Raw genomic sequence first — 15,676 nt, 5'->3', positions numbered from 1 at the left:
GGGGACGTGACCTGAATGCACCACGGAGACCTGTGCTCAAACTGCCACAGCTGAGCGCCGCCAAACTGGAAGCCTGGAGAGGTGGGACTGGGGAGCGGCAGTGGGGCCAGCGTGACCTGTGGGCTTCCCTCAAGCCCAGGGCCCACGCCCTGCAGGTCAACATTCATGTTCTGCCCACCCGCGGGGCCCCTCTCACCATCAGCTGCTGCAGTTGGTGGCTGGGGGATGGCAGCGTGAGGGGCGGGGATGGCTGGGAGCATGCTGGTTGCTCCTCGCCCGCACCAGGGCAGGCCCCAGGCCACTGGACATGGCGCTGGCTGCTCTGAGAGCTGCTGATGCGCTGCATGACTGCGTCTTCAGGCAATGCTCCCTAAACAAATGCAGAAAAGTTCGAGTTGAGTGAGGTGAGCTCCTTGCCCGGGCACCTTTCGGAGCCTGCACAGGTGTCTGGAAACGTAGCTCAGGAGGGGCCAATGCGGGCCCAGCAAACCCCAGGCACGAGATTGCTACCCAGGGCAAAAAAGGCTCAGATCAGAATATCTGCTCAGCGAGAGATGTTCCGCGAGCTTCCCTGCCTCACACTTTTCTTGAACTGAAGTATTAATACCTGCCTAATCCAAGTCTACTGCAAGGGGCTGAAAGTGTTGGCAATGAAGAGCATGGGGGGGGGAGAAGGGAGAGAAGCACAGCACAGCAGGGCATCCCCAGCGGGTGGCAGACGGTGGCTCAGGGTCACAAAGGTTCTCTACGCCCCTTACATGATCTCATTTAGTTTTCACAGTTATGCCATGGGGTCACTCCTATTGATAGCCCATTTACACAGAGAGACACTGAGACAGCGAGCAATGAGCTCCCTGGGCTGTAGGGTCCAGCCCTACGGGGCTTAGCGGGTGTTCTCCCCGTTTGCGGAGACAAGAGATGGTAATAAATAAAGACACAAGACAAAAAAAGAGAAAGCAGCTGGGCCCGGGGGACCACTACCATCAAGACTCGGAGACCGGTAGTGGCCCCGAACGGCTGGGCGCGCTGATATTTATTGTATACAAGACAAGGTGGCAGGGTAAGGAGGGTGAGGCGTCCAAGTGATTGACAAGGTGAAGCAAGTCACGTGATCATAGGACAGGGGGCCCTTCCCTTTTAGGTAGCCGAAGCAGAGGGAGAAGGCAGCACACGTCTGCATTTTCTTCTCGGCACTTATAAGAAGGATCAAAGACTTTAAGACTTCCACTATTTCTTCCACTGCTATCTACTATGAACTCCAAAGAGGAACCAGGAATATGGGAGGAGCATGAAAGTGGACAAGGAGCGTGACCATTGAAGCACCACAGGGAGGGATTTAGGCCTCCGGATGACTGCAGCCAGGCGTGGATAATATCCAGCCTCCCACAAGAAGCTGGTGGAGCAGAGTGTTCCCTGACTCCTCCAAGGAAAGGAGACTCCCTTTCACGGTCTGCTAAGTAACAGGTGCCTTCCCAGGCACTGGCATTACTGCTTGACCAAGGAGCCCTCAAGCAGCCCTTACGTGGGCATGACAGAGGGCTCACCTCTTGCCTTCTAGGTCACATCTCACAATGTCCTTTCAGCACCTGACCCTATACCCGCAGGCTATTCCTAGGTTATATTAGTAATGCAACAAAGAATAATATTAAAAGCTAATGATTAATAATGTTTATAATAATGATTGATAATTGTCCATGATCATCTCTATATCTAATTCGTACTATGACTACTCTTATTCTAACTATTTTCTTTATTATACTGAAACAGTTTGTGCCTTCAGTCTCTTGCCTCGGCACCTGGGTAATCTTTCGCCCACATCGGGCCAAGCTACGAAGTGGTAGAGCCATCGTCCGGCTCCAGGACACGGGCTCCGAGGCCCACGGGCCTCACTATAGGCCAACACCGTGGACAGGTCCTGAGCCTGCCCCTGAGTCTGGGACTTGGACACTACCAACCCCAGTGCTAAAACATCAGCTCCACGGATTGCATCCTGCATGAAGACTGAACACTTGATTGGCGGTTTTCAGCATTTAATTTGTCCTGAAGGACTCAGTGCGTACTGCCTGGTAGAAAAAGGCAAAGGGAATCTGTTTCAGAAGTAGTCATTCCAGAGACAGGCTGGAAACGCGGGCACAGAGTGGACCTGAGGCACTCCAGGTGTGGCCTGACCCCGGCAGGGAGGAGAGTCCAGCTCCCACCTTCCTACCCTGACAGTAGACCCCAACTGCCACGTTTTTTAATGAAGGACATGTATTATAGACAAATGCATTTTATGGACAGCTTAGACCTGATGTCTTTTCCATCATCACCACCGTAGAAATTCAAGGAAAACATTCAAAAAGCTGCAAAGATACCACCCACTACAGAAGCCGCCTCTCCTAATGCCTGATGCTCAGGGACACGGCAGACAGTGCTTACGTGAAAACAGTGCAAGCTCACATCCAGCACGAGGTGTGGCGAGCCAGGCAGGCACGAAGTGACGCTTGCCAGCAAAACCATTATAAAGAGTGCTTGATAAACACACTGTTTATGTTTGATTTTAAATGGAAACATTCAAGATCCAAAATTATGTAATTTTAAAGATGTAATAAAAAGACTCAAAATGTGTCCGCAGGTGGTGGTCTGTGGGTTAGGTGGATTATAATGATTTTTTCCCTTTTTATACTTTTTTGTGCTTTCTAGATGTTCTATAGTTACTATGTGGTATTTTTATATCCATACAGAAAAAAAGGCATCTTTATAAAAAGTGCTTTTCCTGGCCAGGCACAGTGGCTCACGCCTGTAATCCCAGCACTTTGGGAGGCCGAGGCAGGCGGATCATGAGGTCAAGAGATCGAGACCATCTGGCCAACATGGTGAAACCCCATCTGTACTAAAAATACAAAAATTAGCTGGCATGGTGGCAGGTACTGGAGTCCCAGCTACTCGGGAGGCTGAGGCAGGAGAATCACTTGAACCCCGGAGGTGGAGGTTGCAGTGAGCCGAGATCACACCACTGCACTCCAGCCTGGCAACAGAGCAAGACTCTGTCTCAAAAAAAAAAAAAAAAGTGCTTTTGCTTACTAGTAAACTCTTCTTCCAGGTGTGCAAAGTTTGCACATGAGGGACTGTAATCTAGTAAAATAATAATAAGATGCATAGAAGATGCAAGGCAAAAATTTATGTGTACATTATTTCTAACTCAGAACACCTTTTCCTACGGAAATGCAATGACTATAGTCTCTTTCTAAGATAACATAGATCAGTGGCTCTGTACTTCGGAAGACTGTGCCCACAGGGGACATCAGGCAATGTCTGGAGGCATTTTTGGTTGTCACGACTGATAAGGGTAGGAGCACTACTGGCATCTGGTGGGTAGAGGCCTGGAGGTCTCTAACCATCCTACAACACACAGCACGGCCCCACCATGAGGAATCTTCTGGCCCCAAATGTGAACCACCTGAGGCTGAGAACCCAAGACACAGGAGGTGGCCCTGTGGGGCTGACCGGCCACACCATCTGCACCGTGTGTCCAGGGCTGAGCAAGAGCATCTCCTTGCAGTCAGGCTACCCAAGCACACAAGGATGCAGCCTGGCCCTCAGTGGCAGCCAGACTGACCCCTGCTCTTCAACTTGTTGACCGGGAGGGGGCCACTGACACTCCTGAGAATCTGGTGAAAGCTGTGGACTGTTCTTACCAAACACACCTCACAGCCACAAGCTTTACATGTTTACACAAAAGGGACTCCAGCAAGGGAATGAGGCCAAGGGAGCTAGTGACTCCTCATGGGGCAGAAGGGCAGCTGGAGCCCCCATGAGAAAGCCCAGCCTGGGCGGGCCGGCCAGCAGGACCAATGGTGGGCAAGAGTCCTAAGTGGACCACAGAAGGTCTGGGGTTAGCAGGCAGTGCCTGGGCTCTGGGGAGGCCAGATGGGGGGAACAGCGAGTCGGAGTGCACAGGAGCCTGTGCTTGTACCTGGGAGGAGGGGGCAGTCCTCTTCCATGACTGCTCCCTGTGACAGGACTCCCACCACAGCAACGCTCGCAAAGAGGACAGTGCACACGTGCCCTTCCCACAGCCCTAGTCAGAGCCTCCCCCCAGCCCTGATCACAACACAAAGGGCTGGCGGTGTCTCCGTGCCTGCGTGCCCAAGGCACACACACAGTCGTCTCCAGACACCGCCTTGGCCGCTGGTAGAGTCTACGCGAGGGCAGTTAACACACGGCCAAACTGGAACTCTCCGCCCCACCACAGGTTTCTGCGGTCTCCATGCAGCAGACATCCTTGGGAGCCCCCAGGCTGCTGGGCAGGGCTTCCTCCTCAGTTCAGATGCTCCTCCACAGATGGTGCTTTTCCTGAGGTGGAGTGCAGCAGAGGACCCTTCCTGCCACCCTACACTGACGCAGGCCTGAAACCAGAAAAGGGGCTCAGAATACTCAGGGGGCACAACAGAGCTGCAGCAGGGAGAAGGAAGAGAGGAGCCCTCCCCGGGCCATGCAGGCAGGCCAGCAATACTCAGTATGTGTGCTGAGGAGGCAAAGGCCAACCAGCAGTTCATCCATATTCGTTGTATTAGAGTGAACTTAGTGTATTAGAGTGAATCCCAGCACTTTGGGAGGCTGAAGCAGGTGGATCACTTGAGGTCGGGAGTTTAAGACCAGCCTGGCCAACATGGCGAAACCCCATCTCTACTAAAAATACAAAAATTAGCCAGGCGTCGTGGCACATGCCTGTAATCCCAGCTACTTGGGAGGCTGAGGCAGGAGACTTGCTTGAACCCCTGGGAGGCGGAGGTTGTAGTGAACTGAGATCAGGCCACTGTACTCCAGCCTGAGCGACACAGCGAGACTCTGGTCTAAAAAAAAAAAAAAAATGACAAAATATTTTTCCAAATGTACAAAACTGAAAGAATTTACCACCAGCAGATGTGCAGTACAAGAAATGAAGGACATACTTTAGGAATAAGGAAAACAGATCCAAGGTGAATATCTGGTTCTATACAGTAAACTTGGGAAGAAGAAAAATTCCTCGACCTGATAAAGAATCTCAGTGGCTACAACAGCTAATATGATACTCGATGGTAAAAGCCTGAAAGATTTCCCTCTAAGACAGAAATAAGGAACGGATGTAATATGGTTTGGATCTGTGTCCCCACCAAACCTCATGTCGAATTGTAATCCCCAGTGTTGGAGGAAGGGTCGGATGGGAGGTGACTGGATCATGGGGGCAGTTTCTCATAGTGTTACACCATCCCCCTTGGTCGCAACAGTGAGTTCTCATGAGATCTGGTCATTTAAAAGTGTGTATCACCAGCCAGGCATGGTGGCTCATGCCTGTAATCCCAGCAGTTTGGGAGGCCGAGGCGAGTGGATCACTTGAGGTCAGGAGTTAGAGACCAGCCTGGCCAACTTGGCAAAACCCCATCTCTACTAAAAATAAAAAATTAGCCAGGCGTGGTGGTGCACACCTGTAATCCCAGCTACTCAGGAGGCTGAGGCAGGAGAATCACTTGAACCTGGGAGAGGCAGAGGTTGTAGTGAGCCAATATCACATCACTGCACTCCAGCCTGGGTGACAGAGTGAGACTCTGTCTAAAAGAAAAAAGTGTGCATCACCTCCCCTTCTCTCTCTTACTCCTGCTCCGGCCATGTCAAGTGTTCACTCCCCCTTTGCCTTCTGCCGGGATTGTAAGTTGCTGAGTCCTCCCCAGAAGCCGAGCAGATGCTGGCATCATGCTTCCTGTACAGCCTGCAGAACCGTGAGCCAATTAAACCTGTTTTCTTTATAAATTACCCAGTCTCAGGTATTTCTTTATAGCAGTGTGAGAACGAACTAATACAGGATGTCCTCTCTCAGTACTTGTACTTAGCATGGAGATTCCAGCAGCACAGTCAGTCAAGAAAAATAAATAAAACACATACAGATTGTAAGGGAAAAAGATTAAAGCCCTTCATTCTCAGGCAAAATAATCATCTATAAGAAAATCCTGCCAGGCACAGTAGCTCACGCCTGCAATCCCAGCACTTTGGGAGGCCGAGGCAGAAGGAACACTTGAACCAAGGAGTTCAAGACCAGCCCGGGAAACACAGTAAGACCCCATCTCTACAAAAATAAAAAAATTAGCTGGGGGTGGTGGTAACACCTGTAGTCCCAGCTACTTGGGAGGCTGTAGTGGGAGGATCCCTTGAGCCCAGGAGATAGAGGTTGCAGCGAGCTATAATTGTGCCCCTGTACTTTAGCCTGGGAGACAGAGTAAGACCCTGTCTCAAAAAAAAAAGTATTTCAAAAAATATAAAATACTCAAGAATAAATCTGATAGATGTGCAAGACCTGTACACCAAAACCACAAAACGCTGCAGAGAGAAAATTTTAAAGACATTAATAATGTTCATGAATCAGAAGACTCAGTATTGTTAATATGCCAGTTCTCCCAAAATTGATCTAAAAATTGAATGTAATGTCAATCAAAACCCCAAGAGGCTTTTAACAGAAATTGAGAAGCAGATTTTAAAGTTCATAAGGAAATGCAAAGAACCTAGAAGAGCCAAAATTACGAAAAAGACAAAAAGATTTTGATTTCCTCACTTTAACATGTATTATAAAGCCATAGCAATTAAGATAGCGTGGAAATCGAACAATCTTACAGAATACCAGAAATAGATTCACATATACATGGTTAATAAATTTTCAACAAAGAGGCAAAGATCATAAAGTGGAGAAAGGATAATGTTTTCAAATATGATGCTGAAACAGTTAGATATGCAACCGACCAAAAAAATTTCAAAATGGATTGTAGACCTGAATGTGAAATCTAAAACCAAAAACTTCCTAGAAGGAAATATAGAAAAAAAATCTTTGTGTGCGATCTTTGTAATTCTGGGTTAGGCAAAGATTTTTCAGATACAATAGCATGATTCATACAAGAAAAAACTGGTAAGTTAGGCTTCATGAAAATTAAAACTTCTGCTCCTGAAAAAGACACTGTTAAGATAACCACACACTAGAAAATATTTTCAAATCACATATCTGACACAGAACTTCTATCTAGAATTCTCCAACTCAGGTTTTTTTTTTAAATTTCACCAGGCAAAAGATGTCAACAGACACTGTCAAAGAAAAATGGATAGAAAATAAGCACATGAAAAGATGCTCAACATCATTAGTGATTAGGGAAATGCAATTAAAACCACAGTGAGATACTCCTACAGGCCTTACTAAGATGGCTAAAGACCGATCATGCCAAGTGCTGGCTGCTAAGGATGTGGAGAAACTGGAACCTTCATATACCACTAGGGGGCATGTAAAATGGTCCACACACTTTGGGAGATGGTTTGGCAATTTCTTAAAAAGGTAAACACCTGCCATATAATCCAGCCATTCCACTCCTAGGTACTTACCCAAGAAAAGAGACAGCATGTGTCCACACAAAGTCTTGTAAGTGCATGTTCTTCCTAGGCTTATGTGTGAGATTCAAAAACTGGAAACAACCCAAATGTCCACTGACAGGTGAATGGATAAAAAAATTATGATCTATCCTTACATGGAATATATTTGGAATATCATTCAGCAATAAAAAGGAATGAACTGGTGATACATGCAAAAAGATGAATGAACCTTTAAAAAAAAGTTAAGTGAAGAAGCCAGACACAAAAGAGGACACTGTTCCTAATTCCACTATAAGGAATTCTAGAAAAGGCAAATTATGTGACAGCAGATCAGCGCTTGCCTGGGGCTGGGCCTGAGGCGGGAAAGATGGCAAAGGGATGCAAGGGCCCTCTAGGGTGAGGAAACACCCTAAAAGGCTGCTCTGCAACCACGTGGTGAATACTTACTAGGATTCAACAAAGAGTACACTTAAAGTGAGTGAATTTTATGGTAGGTAACTTATACCTAAATGAAGCTATTTTTAAAGTATAGTGGATAAATATGCATTTATATTTTTGTTGACTATTTTATCTATTTTTTTTTAAAGGCTGGTGCCTGGACTGTTAGAAATACAAAATGCTTGTTCCCCGGTGCCACAAAGAAATAGCACTTGAACATAAATTTAATTTTCTTAGCAAGGCAGTTTTTACTTTCTGCAGAAAGGGTGATCCTCGCAGATGGAACAATGGCGAGAGCACACCTGGACAAGGGAGGGGCAGGAGTTCTTATCCCTGAGGCAGGTAGTCCCTTCTGCTGTGTCGTTTCCTCATTGGCTACGGTTGGACCACACAGTCTAAGCTAATTCCAACTGGCTATTTTAAAAAGAGCAGGAGTACGAGCCGGAGTGGCGGGGTGAGTAGTTTGGTGGGAAGGACGGTTAGGTAGAGGTAACTAAAGGTGACTCAAGTCAAAGCAGGTGACCGAGATGAGTCAGGATGGAGCAGGTGACCAGGGGAACAGATGTGAACTACTGATTAGGACTGGCGGGAAAGTTGTTTACTGAAACTAGAGGCAAGGGGATGAAGAGAACCAGCAAGTTAAACTTTAAAATGGAGAATCAAAGAATAAGAAAACAGAACAGACTGACATACTGATTCTTTGAAGAGAAACTTGGAATTCACTATATTTAACAGAACTCTTTATTTCTAGGAATCAAGTGTGCTCAGAAAATCAAAGATGCAATGGAGAGTCTGAAGCTATGATTCTGTCTCACTGTTAGAACAGGATTAGTAGGGAGAATGAGACAGACAGAATATAAACCAATTGAAGTATAAAAAGAGATTTTTCCTGAAGAGAAAGGCTGAATAAAATTTTTTAAAAGATAGGTTGGATAGAAAAAGAAAAACAAAGCCAGGTGAGGTGGCTCATGCCTGTAATCCCAGCACTCTGGGAGGCCGAGGTGGGCAGATCACCTGAGGTCGGAAGTTCGAGACCAGCCTGACCAACACGGAGAAACCCCATCTCTATTAAAAATACAAAACATTAGCCGGGTGTGGTGGCACATGCCTGTAATCCCAGCTACTCAGGAGGCAGAAGAATCACTTGAACCCGGGAGGTGGAGGTTGTGGTGAGCCAAGATTGCACCATTGCACTCCAGCCTGGGCAACAAGAACAAAACTTCATCTCAAAAAAAAAAAAAAAAGAAGAAAAAAGAAAAAGATATTTCCTGAAGAGAAAGGCTGAATAAAATTTTTTAAAAGAAAGATTGGATAGAAAAAAAAAAAAAAAAAACAAGGCCGGTCACGGTGGCTCACACCTGTAATCTCAGCACTTTGGGAGGCTGAGGTGGATGGATCACTTGAAGTGAGGAGTTCGAGACCAGCCTGGCCAACATGGTGAAACCCAGTCTCTACTAAAAATACAAAAATTAGCCAGGCATGGTGGCACATGCCTGTAATTCCAGCTACTCTGGAGGCTGAGGCAGGAGAATCGCTTGAACCTGGGAGGCGGAGGTTGCAGTGAGCTGAGATAGCGCCAATGCACTCCAGCCTGGGCGACAGAGCAAGACTCCATCAAAAGAAAGAAGAGAAGAGAGGAGAGGAGAGGAGAGGGGAGGGGAGGAGGGAGGGGAGGGGGGAGAGGAGAGGTGAGGAGGGAAGAGGGGAGGGGAGGAGGGAAAAGGGGAGGGGGGAAGGCAGGGGAGAGGGAAGGGGAAGGGAGGAGGGGAGGAGGGGAGGGGAAGTGACGGTGGACAGGGGATGGGGGAGGGCAGGGGAAGGGAGAGGGGAAGGGGAAGGGAGCCCAGGACAAGCAGCAGAGGCATGGCTCAAAGCCTGAAACTGGCGGGGACCCCATTGGCAGGCAGCCAGCTTCAGCTCTGGAACCCGCTGAGGAAGGTTCTGTGTGAAACAAAGGTGGGCACAGGGGAGCTGGAGAGGACACACTCAGGCCCAGAAGCGCCGTCCACAGTCAGCCCCTCTCAAGCAGCTCTGCGTCCAGCCAGGCACACCCAGTTCCAAGGACACCTGGCAAGAATTCCAACTGCCTCTCTCTCCAAGAGCCACAGTAGTACAGTCAACATTGAGCAAAACAAAATTCACGGCAAACACATAGAACAGGACAAAAAGAAGCCTTATGTACTGATTAAAGCTGCAACTCGGCAGGGTATGTGATGGCACCTGTGGTCCCAAATACTTGGGAGGCTGAGGCAGGAGGATCACTTGAGCCTGGGAGTTGGAGGCTGCCGTAAGCTATGATCATGCCACTGCACTCCAGCCTGGGAGACAGAGCGAGACCCTGTCTCGAAAATATACTAATAGAATTTTAAAAAGTTTAAACTCACAAATTATACATGACATACATAAATCTTTATAAACCAACATTAGAGCAACCAAATGCATGAAAACAAAATTTCCTAGGAGAACTTGATTTTAAAACCAAAACCAAAAAAAAGAAAAAAACTCACTTTGAAAGACTGTAAAACACCTCTTTCAAAACCTGATTGATCAAATCAGACAAAAATGAAGAATGGAATACAACGCAACAAAATAAATAATATGCTTGCTATAAAACTTTGTACTTGGCCAGGCACAGTGGCTCACGCCTGTAATGCCAGCACTTTGGGAGGCTGAGGTGGGCGGATCATGAAGTCAGGAGTTCCAGACAAGCGTGGCCAACATGGTGAAACCCTGTCTCTACTAAAAACACAAAAATTAGTCGGGCATGGTGGCAGGCGCCTATAGCCCCAGCTACTCGGGAGGCTGAGGCAGGAGAACGGCGTGAACCCAGGAGGCGGGGCTTGCAGTGAGCCGAGATCGCGCCACTGCACTCCAGCCTGGGAGACAGAGCAAGACTCCGTCTCAAAAAAAAAAAAAAAAAAAAAAAAAGACAAATGTTGGGAATTAAAATATATAGCCATAGTTATAGAACAGATTACAATAGTTAGGAGGCAATGCTTAACTCCATGGTGATTACCTGGAATATCTACAAAAAAAAAAAAATCACTTTCCTACTAAACATAAACTAAAAAAATTGTCCCAAGGAGGACAGAAAAGTGACCAAAAACCACCAAAAAGAAATCAGGCCAGGCGCGGTGGCTCACACCTGTAATCCCAGCACTTTGGGAGGCCGAGGCGGGCGGATCACGAGGTCAGGAGATCAAGACCAGCCTGACTAACACGGTGAAACCCCGTCTCTACTAAAAATACAAAAAATTAGCTGGGCGTGGTGGTGGGCGCCTGTAGTCCCAGCTACTCGGGAGGCTGAGGCAGGAGAATGGCGTGAACCCGGGAGGCGGAGCTTGCAGTGAGCCGAGATCGCACCACTGTACTCCAGCCTGGGCGACAGAGCGAGACTCCATCTCAAAAAAAAAAAAAAAAAAAAATCTAAAAGAAAATTAAATATCTATTGTTTTAAAAGACTCTAAGAGACAATGGAATTTTACTTAACTGAGCTCTATTTAACCTTTAAAGCTCAAGTAATTCCTATGCTATTTAAGTATTTCAAGTTTATGGAAAAAATGGAAATCTCTCTAATTCACTTTACAAAATTAGCATTTAATACCCAAACCTGACAGATAGTACAAAAAGGCAATAAACTTATAAGAATTTTGCATATGTGTGGTATAAAAATTATTTTTAAAAATTCATAAATAGAACCGAGCATACACTCAAAGAAAAACACGCTGTCAAAGGGGAGGCAGTCCAGTAATTCAGGGAGTGGGCCAGTATCAGGAAACCTACAAACTTTACCATCATTTTAAAGCTAAAAGCCACTAAATGAAAAAATGATATAAAATTTAGCAGTTCTTCCGAATAATAATTCAAAGTAAAACACATATCAAAGGAAACAAATTGAACATAATGTTTTAAAAACTAGCTCCCAAAACTCACCAGCAATAATCATATTAAATGTTGATATGCAGAAACTAATTCCATTAAATCAAGAACACAAGGATGCAAATGTCACCATTTCTATGTAGCACTTCAACAGAGGTTTTAGCAGTTAAAAAGAAACATGAACTGAGTAATGAGGGAAGGGAATACAATTTGTTATTATTATTTACATATATATTTTTTAGAGATGGGGTCTCACTCTGTTGCCCAGGCTGAAGTACAGTGGCACAATCTTGGCTCACTGCAGCCCTGACCTCACAGGCTCCAGTGATCCTCCCACCTCAGCCTCCCAAGTAGCTGGGACTACAGGCACGAGCCACCACACCCAGCTAATTTTTTAATTTTTTGTAGAGACAGGGTTTTGTCATGTTGCCCAGGCTGGTCTCAAACTCCTGGGCTCAAGTGATCCTCCTGCCTCAGCCTCCCAAAGTGCTGGGGTTACAGGCATGAGCCACCGCACCTGTCCTGATATTATATTTATTTGTATATGATACAATTGTATGCCTACGATACCCACGAGACCAAAACTTGTAAGAATAACAATTCGGCCAGGCACAATGGCTCACACCAGTAATCCCAGCACTTTGGGAGGCTGAGGTGGGTAGACTGCCTGAGGTCAAGAGTTTGAGACCAGCCTGGCCAACATGGTGAAACCCCGTCTCTACTAAAAACACAAAAAATTAGCCAGGTGTGGTGGCGAGTGCCTGTAATCCCAGCTACTCTGGAGGCTGAGGCAGGAGAATTGCTTGAACCTGCGAGGCGGAGGTTGCAGTGAGCAGATATTGCACCATTGCACTCCATCCTGGGTGACAGAGTGAGACTCGGCCTTAAAAAAAAAAAAATAACAATTTTGTTGAGGTGCCTGCAATCAAGATAAATACAGAAAAATCAACAGGCTTTTTTTTTTTATGTCAGCAATAGACAACTGAAATGGAAATTTTAAGATGTCCCATTCAAAGGCCACAAAAACTATAAAATACCAGTGTACATTTACCAAGTACATTTACCAAGTACATTACCAGGAAGTACATTTACCAAGAAGTACATTTACCAAGAAGAGAAATAAACTATATAATGTTATTAAAGGACATTAAAAAATACATGAATAAGGCCGGGTGCGTTGGCTCACACCTGTAATCCTAGCACTTTGGGAGGCCAAGGCGGGCGATCACCTGAGGTTGGGAGTTCGAGACCAGCCTGACCAACATGGAGAAACCCCATCTCTACTAAAAAAAAAAAAAAAATTAGCCAACCGTGGTGGCGCATACCTGTAATCCCAGCTACTCAGGAGGCTGAGGCAGGAGAATCGCTTGAACCTGGGAGACGGAGGTTGCGGTGAGCCGAAATTGCACCACTGCACTCCAGCCTGGGCAATAAAAGCAAAACTCCATCTCAAAAAAACACGAATAAAATGAAGCAACATACCATGCTCCAGAATAAGATTTACTATCATAAAATGTCATGCCTTCACAACTGAACATATACATGTAATGCAATTCCAAAGAGGAATACAATGAGTTTGGGTTTTGTTTTGCTTTAGAAATAAGAAAAAAATTACCTTAAAGCTCAATGAAGTGATATGTTTTTAAAGAGACAATGCTTTTTTGAAAAACATTAAGAATACAGACAAAATAAAAGAAAAACAAAATAGTAGAATTCCTGACATAGGAAAATAGTCATACTTATTCTAGAGCTTCTGTAATAAAAAAGCAATGTAGGTATATACAGCTATTGTGTAGCCATAAAAATTGAAAGTTTAAACTGAAAAAAAGTAGCATGCTCTTGGCCTCCCAAAGTACTAGGATTACAGGTGTGAGCCACCATGCCCAGCCTGAAATAATCTTTATTTGCAAATCATATAATTCTATGCCTACAAAATCCGAGATGAAAACTTATAAGAATACTTTGAATTTGGTGAAGTGTCTGTAATCAAGATAAACATACAAAAACCAACAGGTTTTTATGGAAAAAAGAAAAAGAGGAAAGAAAAAGGAAAAAGATTAAAAATGTATAGATACTTTAATGGTAGTGGCATTGGGAGAAAATATTTGCAAACCATACATTTAATAAGGGGCTAATATCCAAAATATATAAGGAACTGAAACCACTCAATAGCATGAAAACAACCTAATTTAAAAATGGGCAAAAGACCTAAACAGACATATCTCAAAAGAAGATATACAAATAGCCAAGAAATACATGAAAAAAGGCTCATCATCACTAACCATCAGGGAGATGCAAATCAAAACACAATGAGCTCATCACCTCACAACTGCTAGGATAGCTATTACCAAAAAGACAAAAGACAGTTAAATGTTGGCGAGGATATGGAGCAAAGGGACCTTTGTGCACTCTTGGTAAGAATGTAATTAGTACAGCCATTATGGAAAACAGTACAAAGCTTCCTCAAAAAAATAAAAATAGAATGAAGATATGATCCAGCAATCCCACTTCTGGGTGCACAGCCAAAGGAAACAAAATCAGGATGTTGAATAGTTATCTGTACTCACATGTTGATGGCAGCATTATTCACAGTAGCCTAAGTACCTACCATCAGAAGAATGATTTTAAAAAGTGTCCTATATATACAACATAAAAGAATAGTATACAGCCATTAAAAAATAAGGAAATTCTGTCATTTGCAAGGACATGGATGAGCCTGGAGGACACTGCTAAGTAAAATAAGGCAGGCGCAGAAAGATAAATACCACATGATCTCACTTATATGTGGAATCTAAAAAGGTTGAACTCATAGGAACAGAGAGAACAGTGGTTAATGGGGCCAGGGGGTGGGGGAACAAGGAAAGGGGGATATTGATCAAAGGGAACAATTTCAATTAGATAGAAAGAATAAGTTTTAGTGATCTATTGCAGAGGATGATAATTATAATAAATAACAATGCATTGTATGTTTCAAAATTTCTGAAAGAGTAGATTTTAAATGTTTTCACCACATAAAAATGGCGTGTGAGGTGATGGGTTTGTTAATGAGCACAGTTTCATCATTCTGTAATATAAACACATTAAGACATCACGTTGTTCTTCATGAATATATAATATATACAACAACTATTTATCAATTAAAAATTAAGGCCAGGCATGGTGGCTCACGCCTGTAGTCCCAGCACTTTGGGAGGCTGAGGCGGGCAGATCCCTTGAGGCCAGGAGTTCAAGACCAGCCTGGGCAACAGGGCAAAACCCTGTCTCTACTAAAAATACAAAAATTAGCTGTGCACTTGTGGTCCCAGCTACTCAGGAGGCTGAGGTGGGAGAATTGCTTGAGCCCGGGAGATCAAGGTTGCAGTGAGCCAAGACTGTGGCACTGCACTCCAGCCTGGGTGACAGAGTGAAACTCTGTTTCAAAAAACTTTCCTTTAAAATTTTTAATTAAATTAAAAAAAAAGAAATGATAGTGGTAGTAGCATCTAGGGGGGAAAGGTTGTCCCCTACCTTACACCATTTCCATCAGAATAAATAACTAAATGTTATCATGGAAGGAAGAGGAGGCAGGGAGGAAAGGAGGAAAACACCCCTACCTCATACCATTTCAGTCAGAATAAAGAACTAAATGTTATCCTGGAAGGAAGGAAGAGGAGGCAGGGAGGAAAGGAGGAAAATACTTTATTGAAATAATATTTAGGGGACTATCTCTACAACAGCAAGGTGGTGAAACCTTCTTAATAAGTAATGCAGGAAACCCAGATGCTGTAAAGGAAAAAATACATGACTACTTAAAAGATGTTTTAAACAAGATCAAAAGACAAAAAATAATTAGCAGAAAAATACATGCAATATTTTATGACTTCAAAGGGTAAATATCCCTACTATACAAAGAGCTTGGCTGGTTGCGGTGGCTCACACCTGTAATCGCAGCACTTTGGGAGGCCGGGGCAGGCAGCTAGATCACTTGAGGTCAGGAGTTTGAGACCAGCCTGGC

At 44.8% G+C, this 15,676-nt stretch overlaps 1 protein-coding gene across 1 annotated transcript in view; it reads right to left on the bottom strand.

Annotated features, from left to right (window-relative positions):
* The window catches only part of LOC129461007 (putative EP400-like protein), a 37,643-nt gene that overhangs the window by 17,318 nt on the left and 4,649 nt on the right, over window positions 1–15,676 (bottom strand). Inside the window, 2 exon segments of the mRNA XM_063614787.1 lie at window positions 2–194; window positions 197–370. Of these exon segments, the coding sequence (XP_063470857.1) occupies window positions 2–194; window positions 197–346 (343 nt within the window). The 5' untranslated portion in view covers window positions 347–370.

This window comes from Symphalangus syndactylus, chromosome 13, assembly GCF_028878055.3.
Source record: "Symphalangus syndactylus isolate Jambi chromosome 13, NHGRI_mSymSyn1-v2.1_pri, whole genome shotgun sequence".
Taxonomy (NCBI): domain Eukaryota; kingdom Metazoa; phylum Chordata; class Mammalia; order Primates; family Hylobatidae; genus Symphalangus; species Symphalangus syndactylus.
The sequence above is the reverse complement of the archived record's forward strand: the minus strand, read 5'-3'. Positions and strand labels throughout refer to the sequence as shown.